The 15491-nt window shown below is 43.8% G+C and overlaps 1 protein-coding gene across 4 annotated transcripts in view; it reads left to right on the top strand.

Annotated features, from left to right (window-relative positions):
* Positions 1–15491, top strand: part of KIF13B (kinesin family member 13B) — a 246379-nt gene that overhangs the window by 189836 nt on the left and 41052 nt on the right. For all 4 annotated transcript variants that reach the window (XM_074384129.1, XM_039461134.2, XM_039461133.2 and 1 more), the window contains 8 exons: positions 41–140; positions 689–815; positions 1541–1596; positions 3525–3649; positions 5712–5888; positions 9559–9651; positions 13694–13846; positions 14250–14327. In XM_074384129.1, the coding sequence (XP_074240230.1) occupies positions 41–140; positions 689–815; positions 1541–1596; positions 3525–3649; positions 5712–5888; positions 9559–9651; positions 13694–13846; positions 14250–14327 (909 nt within the window). The remainder of the gene's footprint in view (positions 1–40; positions 141–688; positions 816–1540; positions 1597–3524; positions 3650–5711; positions 5889–9558; positions 9652–13693; positions 13847–14249; positions 14328–15491) is intronic.

Genomic DNA, 15491 nt, shown 5'->3' with positions numbered 1-15491 from the left:
TGATATTGCATTGAATATGATTTTCCTTGCTTGCTTCCAGGATCGGGATTTAGAGAGACTTCGTAGAAAATGGCTGAATGCGTTAACAAAACGTCAGGAGTACTTGGATCAACAACTGCAAAAGCTTGTCAGTAAACAGGGTAGGAAAAACAAATAGAATATTTTTCTCCCTGCACCTCAATGCATAATTAATTATTCTCCCTTTGTAGCCACGTCAGTTAAGAGTCAGATGAACACATCAGTAGTGGGGATGGCAGGAGCAGATGAGTGTTAACTCCTTGTTTATGTCATATCCTTTGCTCAGCTGTCATGTCTTGGTGTAAGTCTTCCTTCCACCCCCCACAAAGAAAGAAAATACTGTGCACAAAGCAAATGTGGTCCCTCAAAGATAACTTAAAGGTTATCTTTGGATAACCTTTATCCAAAACTAACTTTTCTTATCCGGAGGGCTTGAGTCCTCTGACTCTGGACCACGCCTGTGCAGTCCCTCTGTAGGCCTCCCAGGAAGTGAAGGTGGCCTCTCTGTAAGAACCCACCTGACCTCCTTAGCTGTGGGTTAGTTTTTATCACTGGGGAGCACTCATCAGCTAATAAGAGAAATACAGGCAAATCCAGTCTTGACTCAGGACTAACAGATAAAAATGGCACGTGGGGTTTCGGCATTGAATCTTCATTCCCGATGTTCTAGATAAAACAGAGGATGATGCTGACCGTGAGGCGCAGCTCCTGGAGATGCGGCTGACCCTCACTGAGGAGCGGAACGCCGTGATGGTCCCCTCTGCTGGCAGTGGCATTCCAGGGGCCCCAGCAGAATGGTACGAACCGTGTGGTGTGTCTAGTGAGGCTCTGAACTCTCACCAAGCCACCTGCTTTTAGCCTGAATTTTACATGTGCTGTGGTTAATGGAAGATTCATGATAGCATGGTGGGAGAAATGTTTAAATAAAAGGAACTGTTAAACTATTTTCATGAGTTAAATAACTACGGCCTAAAACCGTTTTATTAAATAATGTTGTTATTGGCCAAAGTCATTAAGATTTCTGAGAACTTAAATCAATATTTAGTACCACTGCACTTAGCATTAAAAAAATAGTTAATATGTTAATTACTTGAGTCATTCCCTTAAAAGACTGTTCGGTCATAAGAAAATTGCATCTCCACGCGATTTTGGTTTTGGTGCTGGCTTAAACTGTACTGTCAGCAAATGTTCCGTGCTACTTTATAGAAATTAAAAATAGTAAATTTAGCCAGAGGGAGCCTTTGAGTATATCATTTTATAAGAAAGTAGGTTTAAAGAGGAGAACTTTACTATAAACAGGTGAGGGTGTCTTCCAAGGCTAAGTTCAGGTGTCGGCATATGAAGCAGCAGCAGCCGCTGTGGGGGCGTTGCGGCCTCTGACTCTGGATTAGAGTACAGCCAGGGCCAGGGTTACTACTGCTCTGCCCTGTAACAGCCCCGAATGCCATTAAGGCTGTGTTCCTGTGTGCATGTCGCTGAGAAAGTAGGCTGATTCAGATGCCATTTGTTCTTCATGTCTTAGGACCCCAGTGCCTGGGATGGAGACACATATCCCTGTTATCTTCCTGGACTTAAATGGTAAGTTAGGAGGTGTGTCCTGAAGGCTTAAAATTAGTGCCCACATAACATGCAGATTCCAACCCAGTGCATTGTGAGGCAATCCTGTTACCCTAGGGCTAGAGCCAGTTTGACGTGTGCCCACGTGCCCTGACAGACTGATTTGTGTGTCAGGCTCTCATGTTTATGACAGTAATAGGCGTGCTTCACTGTGCTCCTCACCTCTCATCCCTGCAGCTCATGGTGCCATGTGGATGCTCTACCCCACCAGTGTTAGGATGGTAGCAGTATGTTGTTGTTGTTGTTGTTGTTGTTGTTGTTTGATGGAGTCTCACTCTGTCGCCCAGGCTGGAGTGCAGTGGCAAAATCCCAGCTCACCACAACCTCTGTCTCCCAGGCTCAAGTGATTCTCCTACCTCAGCCTTCTGAGTAGCTGGAACTATAGGTGTGTGTCACCATGTCTGGCTAATTTTTTGTGTTTTTAGTAGAGATGGGGTTTCACCATCTTAGCCACGATGGTCTCGATCTCTTGACCTCAGGTATCTGCCTGCCTTGGCCTCCCAAAGTACTGGGATTACAGGCGTGGGCCACCACTCCCGGCTCTTCTTTAATTCTTAGGGAAAGACTTCTCTCTGGAAAGGACTACTAGCAATACTTAGGAAGCATGTTTCCTTGTGGTGTTTTCTTAGCGTTATCTAATAAATGTCTCATTTTTTACATAAGTTCTTGTGCCATTCATCCCTGTATTACCTGTTTTTTTGTTGTTTGTTTTTTTTAAATACTGTCATTTTTCTGATTCCCACTCACCCCCATGTAAAATATTCTGGGGCTAGATACATTTTATGTATATTCTGCCTGTAGGAGTTCTACCTGTAGGATGGAAAATAGAAAATGGAAAGGTAGATTAAGCATCTGAAAATAAGTTAAAAGTCAACAGTTAAATTGCTAAAACATCTGCAGAACTGTGTATTAATATAAACTCTCCTCAGTAGGTGAATGTGGCTCTTCTCTGGTTTCTTCTGTCCAGCTGACAGTGAGATGCAGCCTCTGAGGCATTTGGGATCTCCTGCCATTTAGTTTATTTTGATGGAAGATTTTTCTGTGCATACAGAGTTAGAGAATAATACTGATAATACAGCCACTGTCCGTTCTCCTGATGGGGTGGAAGTTGTTTTTTAATGTTTGTCCCAAGACCGTGTCCTGCTATGGTGTTCTCCTGACCTTGTAGCCTGAGGGTGATTCTGGCCTGTTCTTAGTTAGGCTTCCTGGGTAGGTGAGGCCCTCGTGTTTGGGAGGGGGCAGGGATGTGAATAAGAAAGTGAAAAAAATAAGCTTAAGGAAGATGTGTTCGTCTGGGGATTCAAGGGGGTGATCAGGACTTCAATCAGCATAGTACATGTTCTCGGTCTCCGCATGCCCACCTCCTGGAAAAGGATCTGTGGATGTCTGCTCATAGCTCCAGGCAAAGAGGAGTGGGGAGGGCCAGGCTAGGTCCCAAGGAACTACGGGGCCCTGGTGCAGCCCTTCAGTTTCCAGGCATGAGGCCAGTGGAACCTTCTGCTGAAGGTCGCTGTCAGGTGCCTGGAATCACCCTTGCTCGTTTCTCGTTCCTTCAGTGCACTAAATGGTAGGGAATTCGGGTTATAACTGGTCACTGACATTGATGAGATGACCTTGGGTAACCTCTTAGGTATCTTGGTTTCATTTGCCTTCCGGGTAAAGTAAGACATAAATGTAGCAGATTGGATGAGATCATTTTTTGAGGCACTTTTCTTATCTGTAAGATCTGTGAAGTTTTCAATGGTCATCTTCAGTGTCGTGTAAGATATCAGCTCAAAAAGCAAATGAAATTTGGAGCGGAAGAATTTTAATAATCACATTGAAATTTAGCTGGTAGGGGTTATCCTTGAAAATGATCTCAGTATTTAATAGAGCTTCTTTGCTTTTAGCTGATGATTTCAGCTCTCAGGATAATCTTGATGACCCAGAAGCTGGTGGATGGGATGCGACCTTGACTGGGGAAGAAGAAGAGGAGTTCTTTGAACTGCAGATAGTGAAGCAGCATGATGGGGAGGTAAGGAAAGCATACCTTGGGAAGAGCAGATGAAAAGTGGTTCCTTAACCTCTCCTCGAGCTTTTTGAAACAGTTAATAATCATGAAACAGACAATCATGCCAGTGCTTTACATTTCTCCAAATACATAAAGAAAAATGTTTCATCATGACTTCCAGAAGAATGGAGCTTGAACATCATATCATATCAGTTCACCTTTTCCTTCCTTTCCTGGTAACTTGTACTGAGCTGGCGTGGGCAGTTCAGATCAGCAGCAGTCAGGAGCTTGAGGCTCCGTTCCTCGACCGGTGAAAGATGGAAGTAGGGGCTGTGGAAGTGCGTGGGGGTGAAATAGTACGAGGTTTGGGATTTGCTTTGTTTAGTTAGTTTGTTTGTTTAGATCAGGCGTCCCCAAACTTTTTACACAGGAGGCCAGTTCACTGTCCCTCAGACCGTTGGAGGGCCGCCACATACTGTGCTCCTCTCACTGACCACCAATGAAAGAAGTGCCCCTTCCTGAAGTGTGTGTGGGGGGGTGGATAAATGGCCTCAGGGGGCCGCATGTGGCCTGCGGGCCATAGTTTGGGGACGCCTGGTTTAGATGGAGTCTTGCTCTGTCTCCCAGGCTAGTGCGCAGTGGCAGGATTTTGGCTCACTGCAACCTCTGCCTCCCAGGTTTAAGTGATTCTCCTGCCTCATCCCCCCGAGCAGCTGGGACTGTAAGTGTGTACCACCATGCCCAGCTAATTTTTGTATGTTTTTTTAAGTAGGGGTAGGTTTCACCATGTTGGCCAAGCTGGTCTTGAACTCCTGACCTGAAGTGATTGCCTGCCTCAGCCTCCCAAAGTGCTGGGATTACAGGTGTAAGCCATTGTGTCTGGCTGAAATTTGCTTTGAAATCCTTTTATAAGGACTTTTTTTTTTTTTTTTTTTTTTTGAGACAAGAGTTTCGCTCTGTTTCCCAGACTGGAATGCGGTGGTGCGATCTCGGCTCACCACAACCTCTGCCTCCTGGGTTCAAGTGATCCTCTCGCTGCAACCTCCCAAGTAGCTGGGACTACAGGCGCACACCATCACGCCTGTCTAATTTTTATATTTTTAGTAGAGACGGGGTTTCACTGTGTTGGCCAAGCTGGTCTTGAACTCCTGACCTCAAGTCATCCACCTACCTTGGTCTCCCAAAGTGCTGGGATTACAGGTGTGAGCCAACGCACCCGGCCACGACTACTTAAAAAGGAAAAGAATAGGTGAAGGCAGTATGGTGACCTCTTGATTTTAATGGTTGAATCTGAGTGATGGGTATATCATAGGAGTTTAGTTTCTAATTTTGAGTATGTTTGAAAAATTTATGAATATTTTCAGGAAGGAAAGCTGGTATGTGATGCTTTGAGGACATATTATTACTTAGTAGTATCCCTAAGAAGCGAAACTTGAATCTTAACAGTGAGGAATCAGTGTGACACATGCAGTGGCCATGCCTTCCATAGAGCACTGGGCCAGCACCCTTCCAGTTCAGCTGGGGCAAGTGTCACCAGGAAGGGCCGAGCAGCTGTTGTAGATTCGAGTAGAACAGAGGGATTTGACAATGACAGGCAGTGTGTTTGAATCCATATTCAAACATTTGAATATGGATTCTATATTAAATAATAGTGTATCACTGTTAAATTTCCAGGATATGGTATGTACCTTACTTGAAAGTGGCTCAGCTAAAATAGTGATGTGTATATGTGTGTGAGCTGTGAGAAAGAAAAGCACAAGTGGCCCGACTGTAGCAGTTGGTGCATTGTGATGAGAGGGATGTGGATCACTGGACTGAATTTTTGCAGCTTTTCTTGACGTTTGAGCATTTTTTAATACAAATTTTAAAAGTAAGCCAGCCAGGATCATCATGCTCTATACTTTCCAGGCGAAGGTGATTGTGGCCACACTGTCCCACTCCATCATCTCTTCAGGGCAGCTGTCATAGTAGAACTTTGCTGGTGACTGGCACGTGTCCTTGCAGCCTGAGCCAAGGTGGTTTCCTTGAAAGAGTTTTCTGTTTCTGGGGAAGAGGGAAACCTATTTCCTTTCTGTCTTCTCTGCAGGCAAAAGCAGAAGCCTCCTGGGACTCCGCGGTACATGGCTGCCCTCAGCTCAGCAAGGGCACACCCGCGGACGAACGGCTGTTTCTGATCGTGCGCGTGACAGTCCAGCTCATTCACCCCGCCGACATGCAACTGGTGTTACGCAAGAGAATCTGTGTCAATGTTCACGGCCGGCAGGTTAGTGTTGAGTGGAAGAAATGCTGTAACCACAGGTGCGACCCAAGGGCATGGCTGTGCAGTGCTTCCTCTGACTTTCTGTCCAAACAAGCTCCAGGAAGCGCTGAGCTTTTCTTTCTCAAGTGACTGCTGCTGTCCTGGACCCATGCTTGCATCAAGATCCAGATGTGTCACTTGCCCCTGGACAGTATTGTTACACTGAATCTGTCTTAGAGCAAATTCACAAACCATGGTCATTCTTCTGGGTACCATACAGCCTGTCAGGGGCAAGGCCAGTGGTTTGGTTGTTGTCTTTTCATCTGGGCCCTGTAAAATGAGGAGTTTCCCTCAAAGACCAGCTGTTAGTTCATTAGGAGAGAGCTGCCTGCACTTCTGTTGGCAGACTTTTTTTTTTTTTTTCTATGAGATGGAGTTTCACTCTTGGCACCCAGGCTGGAGTGCAGTGGTGAAATCTTGGCTCACTGCAACCTCCACCTCCTGGGTTCAAGTGATTCTCCTGCCTCAGCCTCTTGAGTAGCTGGGATTACAGGCGCCCGCCACCATGCCCGGCTCATTTTTGTATTTTTAGTAGAGATGGGGTTTTTCCATGTTGGCCAGGCTCGTCTTGAACTCCTGACCTGAGGTGATCCACATGCCTGGCCAGCCTTTCGTTTTGTTTTGTTTTTAAGAAATAGGGTCTTGCTGTGTTGCTCAGGCTGGAGTGCAATGATGTGATTGTAGCTCACTGCAGCAGTCACCTCCTGGGCTCAGGTGATTCTTCCATCTCAGCCTCCCAGAAGCTGGGACCCCAGGCACATGCCACCATGCCTGGCTAATTTTTTGTATTCCTTGTGGAGTCCAGGTATTGCCATGTTGCCCAGGCTGCTTTCTAGACCTTTTAGCTCTTGCAGTCTTTGATTTGTGTATTTGGCTTTGGGATAAAAAGGTGAATGAGAAATGAGTGAGCCCAGTGCAATGGCGGCCGTCTGCTGTTCCAGCAATTCAGGAGGCTGAGGCTGCAGGATCATTTGAGCCCAGGAGTTCGAGTCCAGCCTGGGCAATGCATCTGAAAACAAACAAAAAGAAATAGTCTGTGTCCTTCAAGAGCCGAGTTGATTTGCACAGGTAGATACATAACAGGCAACTGCTCTCAGCCCGAGCTGAGCATGTGGTGCAGGTCCTCAGCACTTGTGGTGAGAATGCAGGTTAGAGAGGGAAGGATTCAACCTAAGGGAGTTGGGGGTGGTGGGGGCATTTCAGAGAGGAGGGCAGCATTTGAAGTGGGACTAGGAGGGGCATTGGCCAGGCAGAGGAGGAGAAGATGGAGTTCTGTGGATAGGAGGAAATACAAATACATGTACAGAGAGAGTCGGCAGGGCAGGACAGGGCAGGCTCGGGGACCGCGAGGAGCACCATGTGCCAGGGATGATACTGCCTCTGCCAAGGAGTGTGGCTCTCCATGTAGTCGCAGCTGGATTATGAAGGACCTTGTGCCATATGAAGGGATTTAGTGCAAAACTTCTAGGTAAGAATTTAAGGCCAGGTGCACTGGTCATGCCTGTAATCCCAGCACTTTGGGAGGCCAAGGTAGGTGGATTGCCTGAGGTCGGGAGTTTGAGACCAGCCTGACCAACATGGGAAAACTGTACTAAAAATACAAAATTAGCCAGGCATGGTGGTGCATGCCTATAATCCCAGCTACTCGGGAGGCTGAGGCAGGAGAATTGGTTGAACCCAGGAGGTGGAGGTTGTGGTGAGCTGAGATTACACCATTGCACTCCGGCCTGGGCAACAAGAACGAAACTCCATCTCAAAAAAAAAAAAAAAAAAAAATTTTAAATTCTTTCTGTTACTGGTTTTGCAAATATAAGGATTTGGGAGACTGCGTCTAGGGATCCTTTTAACCATCTTATCTCTCTTTTTTTTTTGAGGCATTCTCAATACACTGACTAGAACCAGTACAGATGAAAATCTTTTCATTTAAAAGAGCACAGTGATGGTTGACAGACTCCTAGATGTAATCTCCACCCCTAAAAATTAATCTTTAGTTCCAAATGTCACACTGATATCAATCTTTGAAATGAAGACTGGCGGTAATGCCATTAAAATTGCAGCTCTTTAGCTTGGCAATCCAACATCAATAAAATCCAGGTCACGGGGTTAGCTATAGATGTATATGGTGTGCTCCCATTCACTCTCTGTGTCTCCCTTTTCTCATAAGCATTTGAGGGTTTGAAAAAGACACACCGCTCATGGGGAGCATTTTGAAGAGTGATTTTCCATTTTGGAATTAGACATCCTGGTTGTCAGGCCCTCAGACTAACCTGGCACCACCACCGGCCCCACAGGGTCCTTGGCCAAAAAGGTACATTGTACAGTCACCACGTGTCACTTGGTTTTTGTTGTTTCTATTGTAGGGACGATAAGTTGCCATGTTTTGTTTTGTTTTTTTCCTGGTTGAAACAATGTGGAAGTATTTTTAAGGCACACCATTTTCTTTCTCAATTTCAGGTATTTCCTACCTAAGAATGGTCATGTGGAAAGCCCTCTTCTTTATAACAAGAACAGGAGCTTCCACAGGACGCTCAAACAACATGTCAGCTTCAGTAATACCATAAAAAAGGAAAACCAAAAAGGAGAATAATAGTAGCATCTGCATCTCCCTTCGCCACCCTAAGGACGGCAATCTCTATACCTTGACTGTTCTAATTAGCCTTGGCTCAGCACTGCAGGGCTAAAGTCAAGGGAGAAAAGCAGTGACATAAATGGTCTCTTTGCATTCTGAGATGCTATATTCATTTTAAAAATTAAAGATCATTGAATATGAAATAAATTATCCTTAGGTAGGTTTGTGAAATGATGTATATCCAAGACTGCATAGCTTGGCTTTGCTATTTTCTTGGGAGCTTCACGTTTCTCTGCCATTCATTTTGCATGGGGAGAAAGCTTGGTGCCTGTTTCATGTTCTCTCCCCCTTACCTTTGTTCCCTGATGGTATTCTGCTCTCATCCCTGCTCTCCCCAACCTCTGCAGGGTGTTTGGTCTTAGCAGTATCTCAAAATGAGTCATCTATGCATTAATTCAACAGTTCAATTCCTAACTGTGCAAAGAGCGTAGTCAGCATAAACAATGACCGTGCACTCTTAAATCATTCCCATAAAGATCTTGCTTTGGTCAAGAATTTAATGCCTGGACTTGTCAATATTCATGGTACAAGATGTCCATCGTGCTGGGAGGAGAAAAGTGTAAGCATCACTACTAGTCCTTGCTTCCATCTTAGTTAGAAGGTCATTTTATGGTGTGGAACTCAACAAGCTTGTATTTCTGTAGCTAAATGCTAAGCAGCGTTCGTCTGTATGCCTACTGACAGCTTATAGTCTTGGTCTGTACGTTTCCTGTGTTGGGCATAGGGCCTGTCAAACACGTTGGGCATCTAGTAAGTTGGTTTCATATCACAGGACAACGTTGAGGAAACTACTTGGTGATTTCACTTGCTTAGTTGGGAACATGCTCTGTTTTCTTATACTGAGAATGAGCCAAAGAAAAAAACAAAATACAAAAAAAAAAAAAAAAAATGAAAATAAAAATAAAATAAAGAGAATGAGCCAGTATGTTTTATGCTGTCTTTTGTTAATGTAAACTCCATTTTTCAGGTGGGAAATCATATATCTTCTATTTCGTTTTTCTCCAGGGTTTTGCACAGAGTCTCCTAAAAAAGATGTCTCATCGAAGTTCTATTCCTGGCTGTGGAGTGACTTTTGAAATTGTCTCCAATATCCCAGAGGTGAAGGATATACAATTTAATTTACTAAAAATAAACACTTTATAAGAGCCAACTCCCTGAAAAGTGACTTACCCAAGACATATGTATGAAGTGAAAGTGTATGTTTAGGGAAGCTATAGATTTTTATGGGAATTTTCTAATATCCATTCGTAGTAAAATGTACTTGTGGCTTTAAAAGTTTTAGTATTTTGTTGGAAAACTTTCTTCTGAAAAGGAAATCAACACCTTTTTACACAGAAGTTGACAGAAGAGAAACATATTGGACCCAGGATGGGAAGCAGCATAGTGTAGCGATTCCAGTTGGATCCTGAAGTCAAACAGAAATCTTGTTTCTGTCATTTATTAGCAAAGTAAACTTGGGGGTAACTTACTTTGAGCCCATATGTATTTTCTTTTTCTTTTTCCTGGTCAAATGGGGTTAGTAATACCTTCCGCAAAAGTGATTTTTTTTTTGTTTTTGTGTTTGTTTTGAGATGGAGTCTCAAACTGTTGCCCAGGCTGGATTGCAATGGTGTGATCTCAGCTCACTGCAACCTCTGCCTCTGGGTTCAAGTGATTCTCCTGCCTCAGCTTCCTGAGTAGCCGGGATTATAGGTGCCTGCTACCATGCTTGGCTGATTTTTTTTATTTGTAGTAGAGACAGGGTTTCACTGTTTTGGTTAGGCTGGTCTCAAACTCCTGTCCTCATGATCGACCCACCTCAGACTCCGAAAGTGCTGGGATTACAGGGTGAGTCACCACGGCAGGCCTGCACAAGCATCAAATGAGACAACATATACCAATAGATGTGCATGTACTAGAGAACATGTTATCACTACTATTGTTGTTACTATGATTATTATTTTATTAGTACTGTTGTCTCCCTGTCTGAACTAATTGAGATATTCAGACGATTCAGACAAGTGAAGCTTAAATTGATCCCTGATAGAAGCTTGATGGAAGATGTGGCATATCCATGCTTCCTAAGAGGTGTCCTGAACTAGACGTGTGTTAATTCACCCAGGCACCAGCACAGCTGGGAAATGGGGCATCCCTTGCCAGGCCAGGAGAAGTGAGGGTCCTAGGGAAAGGACTCTGAAAAGAGAAGAGTCCTTCTCCCACCCTCACCCTCAAAGAGCAGGGCATAGGCAAAGGGGTGGATACTGCTTTCTCAGGGGATGGAGAAGTAGGGGTGTAAGACATCAGAGGATACCCCTGCTCACCTGCCATCAACACCAGCACCAGTTCCTGTCATTTCAGGGCTTAGGATTTGTCCATTGATTCTGTTGAGTATTTGAACAATAGGTGAACAGTTTATATTTTAATACAGAGATCAGCTTTTGGAGAAGAAAAATACTCCACAGTACTTAGGCTTTGTTTTAGCTCTCTTGCGTTGCAAAATGCTTTTCCCTCTCAAGTCATATTGGAGGGTAACTAGTTTTTCCCTGGATCTTTAAAGTGGTAGATTGGCTTAGTAAATATTAACCATTTAATTTAATTTGGAGTTTGCAGAACATTTAAAAATAAAGCCTGCTTGCAGAGTTAGTTATTGTACAGTCTTGGATCTATAATAGATTACTCTTTGTGCCTCATTTAAATCTTGTTTGTAAGATTTAAAACAAGTATACATCTGATGCCGGGCGCGGTGGCTGACGCCTGTAATCCCAGCACTTTGGGACGCCGAGGTGGATGGATCACGAGGTCAAGAGATCGAAACCATCCTGGTCAACATGGTGAAACCCCGTCTCTACTAAAAATACAAAAAATTAGCTGGGCATGGTGGCGCGCGCCTGTAATCACAGCTACTCAGGAGGCTGAGGCAGGAGAATTGCCTGAACCCAGGAGGCGGAGGTTGCGGTGAGCCGAGATCGCGCCATTGCACTTCAGCCTGGGTAACAAGAGTGAAACTCCGTCTCAAAAAAACAAAAAACAAAAAACAAAACAAAACAAAACAAAACACAAGTATACATCTATGTCTAGCTAGAGACTTACTGTTTCTTCTCTGTATCTAAACATTTTCTGTTTTCCAGTTGTTTCAGATCTTCTCTCTCTAAATGGCTTGAATGCAGTTGAGAAACAGTGGCGGTTTTAGGGAACTGTCTTCATCTCTTCCTTTTCTCTCTCCATTTCCCTCTCCTTTTCCTTTTCTCCCACTGAGTTTCTTACTCCTTTTAAAAGTGCTTTTATTCTCCAGGTTTTAAAAAGGAAGAAATAAGAGGGGATCAGCTTGAAGACAAACATAACCTCATGACTGCACTGTTAATTAGCTAAACATCCAAACTGGCAAACACTGTTTCCACATTATCAAATCTTGATGATAAAGGCAAAATGAAACATAAAGCTGATTGTCTAAAGACTAGACCTAAAACAAAAAGATTCCTTAGTAGACAAGTTTCATCATGTAAAAGCCCTAAAAATTCCTTGTGTTCTGTATCACAGAAGCCCTTAGGGCATCATGGCCAAAAGAAGTGGTCCAGGCCAGAGACAGTTTCTTTCTCCTTGTAAAATTAGGATAATGTCTGTTTTCTTTAGACAAAAGTGTTCTGTATTGTGGTGAAAAGATTACCCTACCAGGGTAATCCTAAGTTGTGTCCTTGACTCTTGCCGGTTGTGTGGTCTTCTTCTTGTCATCTAGGAAATAAGGATGATTCCTTCTTTTCATGGTTATTATGAGGTTCAAATGAATTACCATGTGAGACAAAAGATTTTGTGAACTGAAGCCTTCTTACAAATCCTCCCGTATTTTATCTGTTTTAAAACTCATTTAAATTTTAAAAAATATCTTTGAAGTTATAATGTGTCTTATAATTGATGGTATCTTAAAATTAATTAGCAGAGTTTCTTTATCCCCTTAATCGTGTATAAAATATTTTGTCTTACAGTTGATGGCATTTCAGATGCCGTGGCATCTGGATACACATTTTGTAATTTTGGCATTATTATAAGAAATTTACAAGTAAATAAGGTACTTGATTTTCCCTGAGAAAAGTAATTTGTTAAGAACCCACTTTGTGGCTGAGTGCAGTAGCTCACACCTGTAATCCCAGCACTTTGGGAGGTCAAGATGGGTGGATTACAAGGTCAGGAGTTCGAGACCAGCCTGGCCAATAGGTTGAAACCCCGTCCCTACTAAAAATACAGAATTGTCCAGGCATGGTGGTGGGCACCTGTAGTCTCACCTGCTTGGGAGCCTGAGGCAGGAGAGTTGGTTGCTTGAACTCAGGAGGTAAAAGTTGCAGTGAGCCAAGATCATGCCACTGCACTCCAGCGTACGCATCAGAGCACGACTATGTCTCAAAAAAAAAAAAAAAAAAAAAAAAACCAAAACCAAAAAACACTTTGCTTGAAATAACTAAGTACATTAATAAAGCCCGTTTCTGACTATGTGTGTCCCATTTGTATGCACGGCTAGCTCCTGTCCCAGGACTGGGGATGGGTTGTACCAGAAAGCTCAGTGCAGGAGAACCAACCTAGATAACTTCTCCTTGGTCGGCTTGAGGCCTTTGGCCTCTGCCACTCAAGCAGAAAATTGAACCAAAGCTGCCATGTTCTGAATATGTCATTTACCCTGGGCTGTGTGGTGGCAGGGGCTGAAACCCTGTGTCCACTAACATCTCCATACCAGGCGTCCTCCCTGGGAGGCAGCTTGGTTCCCACCCTGTGTGGCAATCACCCCAGCGCCTCTTTCCTTTCTCTGTCCCTCAGGAGTTTGAGGGCAGTGGGTAATGTTCCTGAAATACGGTTTTTATGGTGGTTACATTTCTGGCTAGTCTACAAAATTGTTTCTAACTAGTCATGGGTTTTTTGCAGTGGGAATGTGATAGAGATCAGTTTTATTGAGCATGTGCTGTGTTTCAGCTGCTCTATGTTTAAATTAACCAGCCTTTCAAGTAAACCTAGTCATCTAATCACCTTTCATTAGTCCCGTGGAAAGAAATGCATTGAGGTTCCAAAGTAAAATGGAATATATTCAGTGCACGTGTGTGTGTGTGTGTGTGTGTGTGTGTGTGTGTGTGTGTGTAGATCAGCAAACTTCTATAACATATAACTTTGCGCTCCTCAGGACGCCCAGGGAGTGGAGGAACGAGAAGCATTAGCACGAATGGCAGCCAATGTTGAAAACCCAGCTTCTGCTGACTCAGAGGCTTATATTGAAAAGTACCTGAGGAGCGTGCTGGCGGTGGAAAACCTCCTGACTTTAGATCGCCTGCGCCAGGTTAGCCAACCGCGTGGATAGGGTGGGCAGCATAGGCCCGGTGCAGGCTGAGTCTGGGTTTGACTCTAATTCAGTATTGTTGCGTCTGAACATTTGAAGAGCTCACTCTGATGAACTTTGAATCCAGAGTGATTATAATTGGATCATTCTGTCTTACGAAGTAACAGCCTTTATTTATTTAATTTTAAAAAACTGTTTATGGGTACCTAGTAAATGTTTGTACTTAGGGAGCATGTGAGCTGTTTTGATACAGGCATGTAATATGTAATAATCATAACAGCTCTGTTAAAATAGCTAGGAATGTGTGTGTACCAATGGCGGATGCACATCTGCTGTACATGGTGTTGCTTTCGTGGTGTTTCTCTTACATGTCTTTTTCCTCTGTATGTTTTCTGATCCACAGGAAGTTGCGGTGAAGGAACAGCTAACAGGAAAAGGGAAGCTGAGCAGGAGGAGTATCAGCTCTCCAAATGTGAACAGAGTAAGTGTGTGGAACCCAGCCCTGTGCTCTGCCTGGGACCTCTCTCCTCTTCTCTTTTTTTGGGTAACTCTTCTCCACCCGTCAAACCCCATCTCCAAAGTCCTTCCCTTCCCAGGACTGATGTCAGGGCCCCTGGTTTTGAACCGCTATTGGCTCTGAGCACCTCTGCCGTCTTCCTACTGATATTGTAAGGGAAATAGCACTTAAATACCTTCCACGTGTTTCTTCTCTTCCAGTCACCACTGCCGAGCACCCACTGAGGCATTCAGTGAATGTTAACTAAACCAAAACTAGCCAAGTGCCCATGGCAAGCCTATGCCATTTTCTGGGCTTAAGTTATTTTTAGGTTGAGAAGGAGTCTGGACTCGGTTCACAGACCAGTTTTTCACAGGACAGCCAGGGTGGTGTCCATGCCTCAGATATATTGGGCTGTTTCATAACAATGACTTCAGCTGATTGTTATTTTTAAAAACATAGATATAATTCATGTGCATATTGAACATGGGGATAATTATTCACAAAAATAATACTCTTGGCTCCTTGACTTATTTCTCTTGTCCTCATTTTTGATGAAGATGTGGATATGAAAACTGACACTTTCATCCTAACTTCACACTGAGAGAAGTCACAGCGCAAGCATGGTGAGAAAGGGCAGCTGACCTTAGCCTTAGCGCCTGAGAGAGAAGAGAGAGCGATCCAGAGTGAATGATCCAGATTATAATTGGATCATTCTGGTTTCATGCTGGAGAGTCACGAGGACACAGCATGGCTGCTAAGGGTGTCACCAGCCATCTCAGACATTTAGGAAGATCACTTTAACTCAAGAAAGATAATGTCTCATTTCTTCAGAAAATGATATATTAAAATATACTGATATATGCAGACATGGAATACTTGATATCTAGTAGTTTAAATAGTTTGCGAGTTTATTTACAGTTGCTACAAATACCCAGAGGAAGGAATCATAAGCTCAGGCCATGGTAAGATAACCAGTAACCCGGTATCTTTCACCCAGAAGGAAGGGATCACCCAGTGGGAGATCTCTTGTTAAGTCCAGGCAGTTATGACCTCGGTGTGAACTGAATAATCCAGATCTTACAGGAACCTCTCATCTGAAAATTGTTCATAACCAATTCAGTGTTTGTAATGTCACAAAGACTACTA

The sequence above is a fragment of the Saimiri boliviensis genome, chromosome 13, assembly GCF_048565385.1.
Source record: "Saimiri boliviensis isolate mSaiBol1 chromosome 13, mSaiBol1.pri, whole genome shotgun sequence".
NCBI classification, from domain to species: domain Eukaryota; kingdom Metazoa; phylum Chordata; class Mammalia; order Primates; family Cebidae; genus Saimiri; species Saimiri boliviensis.
The sequence above is the reverse complement of the archived record's forward strand: the minus strand, read 5'-3'. Positions and strand labels throughout refer to the sequence as shown.